The following is a 6,388-nucleotide window of genomic DNA, read 5'->3' as shown; positions in this document are numbered from 1 at the left end:
GATGGTCTTTAAAGCCCTTTCCAAACCAAACCATTCCATGATTCTATGATACAAGACCATGTACATGCTTTCAGGATTTCACAAACAGACCTGAACTCATATTTAGTCAAAACAGTTGCCAAGTAAAAGCTGTTAAGGCATAAGCAAAACATGAGAACACTGTGTCTAAAGGAAAGAATTTAAAGTTAAAACTAAGCTGAGGCTGGAGTTCTGGGAAACAAGGCAAAGTAATTATACATGTGGTAAATGCAAGAAAAATTAAGTTACTGCAGGGCAGATCTGACATCTGTGCTAGTAGTGGTGCTACAGATCATTAGTTATAGGCATTTCACACCAAATGCAACAAAAGATACTTTAAGCAGTGATGACACTCGCTCCTTCCCATCTCTTGCTCTAGCGGCATTCTTTTTTCCATTACAGGGGTTACTTCTTCCAAGCATGACCTCTTAGACATTTTGCACATTAATATTTGTGCAACCAAACTCTACTTACACAGACTTTTTTAAATAAACCCCCACAGTTTTAATATTAAAAGGTATTTATATTTTATGGTATCATAAAGCAGCAGCTACATGCAAAGTTGTAACAAGTGAATTAAATTTTAAATCCCTGATGAATTTTAATATTGTGTCCTTTTAAAATATAAATAATTTAGCATTCTCACTAGCCAAAACCTAAATATGTTTTCCATTTATGCTGTAATTAAAAGACCTATTAATTTGTCTCTAGCACTGTACAGCTTTGATTTCTTAAGCATCACATCTCTTCCAAATTAGAAATAATTGCCCAAAAAGTCATGCAGAAAACTATTTCTGGTGGTGTATGGGAGTCCATACTGCATTTATTTTGCAATTCGAGATGCTAAGTTAAAGAAATATATATGTGTACGTGTGAGTTAGCACGCAGTCTCTAAGACTGACCTGAGGACACAGCTGGGAGACGATTCTCACGAGGCACATGCTCTATCAGAAACCTAGCTGGTACTAGAACATGTCTGAATTACTCCTGTATGGCCCAAGATGTAAAATGAAAAACGAGCGACTACCATTTTTCCCCGTGAAGACACTTATTTATGTGGGCATTGCTGCCACCACATGGCCGAGGAGCCGAATTACTCCTACCCTTCCTCCACCTTGCAGATGCTACCTGCTCAGTACACTACTCCTTCCTTCTACAAGCCCTCTCATTCCAGCTTTCTACTCCAGCCTCTCACAACAGTCCATCATTACCATGACTTCCCAAATTACTTCCACCTAAAAGATCAGAAGACACTTGGAGCATTCAGCTCTTGCTGACAGCCTCTTCCAAGTATAAGTCACGAGCTGTAAGAACAACTCAGTGTCGTAGAATTATGCCAAACCAATATCCACAAAGACAACAGAAAATTTTACACGTGCCAGTCCAGGTAACTGAAGCCTAACTGATGTGCCAGCAAAGGCTGAAATAGTTCCTTTCCTGAAGCACCCTCCTCAAAACATCTGCCAGAAAGCCTGCTTTTAGAAAGGTGACACTATCCTGTCACCTCCAGAGCCTCAGCAATCTCCAAGCAGGTTCATCGTAGTGAAGAGAGATGGTAAGTTAAGTCACCACAGAAAGGGAATTCCATAATTTCTCACACACAAGAAGCAGGAGGCTACATTCATTCCAATCTATTAGCTCTTATGAACAGCAGCTTGCTTCATACTTAAGTTTTAAAACACTTAACTGTTAAGACTGTTGTGGGTTTGGGGTTTTCTTAGGGGGTCGGGCGTTTGGTTTTGTTGGGTTTTTTTGGTTGGTTGGTTTTTTTTAGTTCTGCTGCGCTTCATCTTGTGAACTCATTTATACAAGTGCCAAAGGCATCACAGAAATAACAGAATAGGCCATAGCTGTGGGGTTGACTCCATTACCTGTGGGATAAGGGTCTACCGGTCTGAGTAACTCAGCAGCACTCTTAGAGAGTTTGGACCCAACTTGCATATGTTTGGCAATCACATTTGAAATAATCTGAAGAACCAGGTAGTCCTCCATAAATACCATTTATAGTATCTTCACCCTTTCTCTAGGTGATCAAGGAAGACATGAATTCTGCAGTTTATGAACCTGTATGCTCACAGATCACTTTTTACTTGCACAACCCTTTCACCTGTAGCTTTCTAAAAGGGAGTGGGAAAAAAATCCTATCATGTATGATGCCAAATAGCATATATCATTTTGGCAAGGCCAGAAAGGAAGTCAAAATGTCCCAGGGCTTCCTAGAGAAAGAGCTAGGCAGCAGGAACCATTTATTCAACAGTCACTATCTTTGAAGGACTGTGTAAGAGTGTCTCAGTCCGTCAACTAAAATGTAAGCCAACAGTCCCCGCTTTCTCTTGCACACCAGTCAGGAGAAACATGTGAATATACTCACCTTTTTTGCTCTTTGTGCTATATTAGGCGTTCTAGTGAGAAGCTTTTCAATCAGGTATTCTCTGTTCTGCAAAACCAATATTCGTAAGTTAAAAATCAATACAAGGAAAGAAGAAATTTCATGTAGATTTTAAGGCAGAACAAAATTTACTCATAGGGTTAAACGTTTTACCTTGGCTTTCTGGAAAAATTTGCATTTTAAAAGTTCTGCTGCTGTGGGCCTGAAAGATCAATAATAAATTAGAAGAGAAAACAAAGACCCCTCTCAGTGAATACAGTACAAGACGTTAGTTAAATGGTACGTCTCTAATACTTCTGAATTCGTACTGTATGAATGGGGAATGAATAATAATAGCTACTGAATTAATTCACAGGTACTCACTTACCACACATAATGAAAAAATTAAGCCTTCCTATGGCAAAAATACCAAAAAAAAAAAAATAATCAGTCTCTAAGTTGCCAACTTTCCCCCTTTTTCTTTCTACACAAAAGCATTTTTACTCTTCAAACAAACAGACAGAGTCAGGTATCATGTTATTCCCCAAGTGACTCTCTGAATGCAACCGAGCTTTGCTCCACAGCAATAAAACAATATTTACATTTTCCAAACAGTAGCATCATTACCTGCTACAGGTATTCTCTTATTTCATGGATGTCAGCAGGTATTCACAAGAAACGCTACCGACAGTATTAACGAGACTCATAAACCAAATAGAGATTCATCAGGAGTATCTTCCAACCAAAGAGAAAATTAAAAATCAAGGCAAAAGTTTAAGGTGAAAGCCTAGACATTTCACTTTTACTTGCAGGTCTGTTCAAGTCTCTTTCTTTCTATCATCAAGTTTGTATTTTGACATTTTCAATAGATAATCACAATCTCACAGTTACTGAAGCAATTCCAACAGCAGAATTTATCTCCCCTAGCTTCAGAAATCTAAAAAGCTACTTATCCAACCACAGCCAGACTCTGGTACTGATGCAGACTCTGGAGAGAAAGTGAAGCATCTCCTGGGATGAAATAAAATCCTCCAGGTTCTTTACATCCTTTCCATTAGGAGCCCATACCACTATCCAAGACTAGTTTGACACAGATAAAATTAGGGAGGCTGAAATCTCCTAGATTCATAATTTCTAAATGAACAGAATCAACATCTGCTATAGCTTTCCATTTGAATTAAAACAAGAGATTGGATACAGCACAGACTAGTTAAGACACTGGAAAGCTTCAATGTGGAAAATTTCAGTCTCAAAAAAAACCCCAAAATCTGAACTAGTTTATTTGTCTGAGGACATATCTGAAGAGTAAGTGAAGAAAAGAGGAATAGTAAGTTATATGTATATATATAGCAGTTCACTCCCACTAGAAATAATGAAACAACTCCTGACATCAATAAAAAGCATCCTATTTAGACAGAGACAGTAGTTCCACAGAGTACTTATTTTTTCTCCCTCCCCCAAAAGCATCAAACTCCACAAGAAGATTTTAGCAGTGCTACCGTGAAGACCACCAAGCTTAGCAGTACCTTGGATGACAAAGGGAAGGGGGAATGTTTAAAATAACAACCAAAAAAAAAAAAATCAGTTTGTGTGTCAAAGTTCTCAAGTTCTTTCTCAAATTAACTCTTAACTTTTAAGACATGTTTCAGTGATCCAATACCATCACATCTCATAACAGGGATAAGCACAGTTAAAAGTTAGATTCTTAGTGAAGTTTTATCCAAACTAGTGTTCTCCATTCCTCTACCATTAATTATGCCAGACACTTCTGAGCTGGTCTGGACATGCTTTCTGGGCCTGTTTTCCACACAGGCTGCAGCACTCAATTGCAGCTGAGGACTGTAAGCAGCATACTTGGCACTGGGGAGAGAGAGAAACACCCACACAGATACCCAAAAGAAAATCATCATGGTCTGAGACAACAACAGTGCAATGTCAGTCCTAGAATTTGCCACAAAGAGAAGGCACTTGCCCCACAACTGGCACAACGACTATGGCAGTATCTCTGTGCAAAATTAAATCTTGGCTTGGGAGCAACAAAAGATAGCCATGACCCCACAATATAAGGGCACTCGCTTCCCAGTAACTGACACACATATCTTAATCACCTATCTGCTGGTCTAATTGTTCAATTCAAGGCAATCAGGAGTATGAAGACAATGCACACGTTTAAATATCAGTGTAATGAATTAGTGTAATTAGTTTAAACACTAATGTGTTTAAACATGCCAGGTAACAGTATTATTTATTCAAAGAGAGAAAGAAAACCATTTTAATTATTTACTTCTCATGTTTTCATACCAATTTAATATTGCCCTGAAAATTGACGGACACTGGAAACTAAAAGCAGCTTGGATTATCCTGAACACATTTAATTTGCATCTGTAAGCTGCTGAACTGCAGGGCTAAGCTTAAAGCATCAGGCCTTACTACTAAGACCACCAATTGTAAGGGGTTTGGGAATCTGAAAACAGTACACAAACAATCCTTCAGAGAAAAACAGAATTTGAAGGATTTCAAAAATAAAGACATTGCGACATAATCTTCATAATTACATTTGTTCCCTAATATTGCTGCTGTCACCTTTTGACTTGACGCCCTACAACAATATCCTGGACTTAAGCCAGCGTAACATCAGTGAAGTACACACCATAAAAGACCTACGCAGTACTCAATCAGGATTTCCCTCAGAACTATTTTTCCCAGAAATACGAGCTCTGAAACTCTTCAAAAAGTGAGACATTAAATACCCTTAGGAAATAATGTTAATTAGAATGTGCCTCCTCCAACTCTTCAGCAAAATAAACCTACAAAAACAGGTCTGCATAAAAATGAATAAAGGATAAATAAATTAATCATTCTGTGAACTTGGGACCTCAGAAATGTTTTAGCAATATATGTTTAGTATTTTTATCATCTTGGCTATCCCATTCACAAAACACAGCAAGAAAGAACAAATCATGAAGATACTATGACATGCAATTGCCTACATAAATGTGAGGAAAACTTTAAACAAGCTTGGAGCCCCTAATTTTACAGTAAAAAATAAATACCTCTTAATAAGTTATTTTCTCTGAAAATATCCAAGTTATAGGCTATACTAAGCTCATGTCCAAGAATGACAAAAATCAACTTTTTTTTTAAATTTAATTTAAAGGCCAAGAGACAGATATGTTTGATTACCAACAGTTCTGTTTGATCAATCTGGAGACTCTTGTTAAACTTATGCACAACATCAAGATTTGTATTTTGCCTCAGACGAGAAACTGAGATGTAGAGCAAGGACAGAGTTTAATTTGACAGTATATTTAAGTATAAATAAACTAGGTTAACAGCCCAGAAGAATAAAACTCAAGTCACAGAGAACTAATTCCTTCTCCCCAGATAAAGAGGATTGAAGGCTGCTATTTACAAAATTCAAATCATACACTAAAAGATGATGTTTAAATACTGGAATTTTAAGTAGTCTGTTTTTTAAAAAAAATTCCACTCTATATGGCATTAATGACCTACCTTTTGGAAGGATCTTTTTGAAGGCATAATGAAATTAGTTTTCTAAAGGATTTGCCATACTTTTTCATCATCTCTTTGTCCTCTACACCTGTCTCTAAAGTGGGAGGGTCATTTTGAAGTGTCAGCATTAACACCTACAGTAAACCCAAAACAGAGGTACTGTAAGCAAAATCAATTCGAAACGTGTAGATACTAAAAGAATAAATATTCTACAGAATACATTTATTTAGATATCTTGAATTGCCATTGAAAATGAAAGAGTGCTAACTCTCTAGCAGCATTAATAATACAGCTAACAGCATTAAGCAATACAAAGTGATGTTACTTTCATAGGAGGGTATTTGTGATAAGGTGCTGCTCCTGTTGCTAATTCAATAGCTGTTATTCCAAAACTCCACATATCAGCCTTGAAGTCGTAGCCTCGCACCTGGAACAGAACAAGAAAGGAGAACAAAGAGGGTGATGTCTCAAGTTCCAAAAATTAAAGAC

General features: G+C 37.3%; 1 protein-coding gene across 1 annotated transcript in view; it reads right to left on the bottom strand.

The window, feature by feature from the left end:
• Nucleotides 1-2,389: 2,389 nt before the first annotated feature.
• The window catches only part of LOC104510548 (STE20/SPS1-related proline-alanine-rich protein kinase), a gene marked incomplete at both ends in the record, with an annotated part of 24,133 nt that continues 20,134 nt past the window's right edge, over nucleotides 2,390-6,388 (bottom strand). The window contains 4 exons of the mRNA XM_010152832.1: nucleotides 2,390-2,455; nucleotides 2,561-2,609; nucleotides 5,900-6,033; nucleotides 6,225-6,326. Of these exons, the coding sequence (XP_010151134.1) occupies nucleotides 2,390-2,455; nucleotides 2,561-2,609; nucleotides 5,900-6,033; nucleotides 6,225-6,326 (351 nt within the window). The remainder of the gene's footprint in view (nucleotides 2,456-2,560; nucleotides 2,610-5,899; nucleotides 6,034-6,224; nucleotides 6,327-6,388) is intronic.

Source organism: Eurypyga helias, unplaced genomic scaffold (genome assembly GCF_000690775.1).
Source record: "Eurypyga helias isolate BGI_N326 unplaced genomic scaffold, ASM69077v1 scaffold30395, whole genome shotgun sequence".
Taxonomy (NCBI): Eukaryota; Metazoa; Chordata; class Aves; order Eurypygiformes; family Eurypygidae; genus Eurypyga; species Eurypyga helias.
The sequence above is the reverse complement of the archived record's forward strand: the minus strand, read 5'-3'. Positions and strand labels throughout refer to the sequence as shown.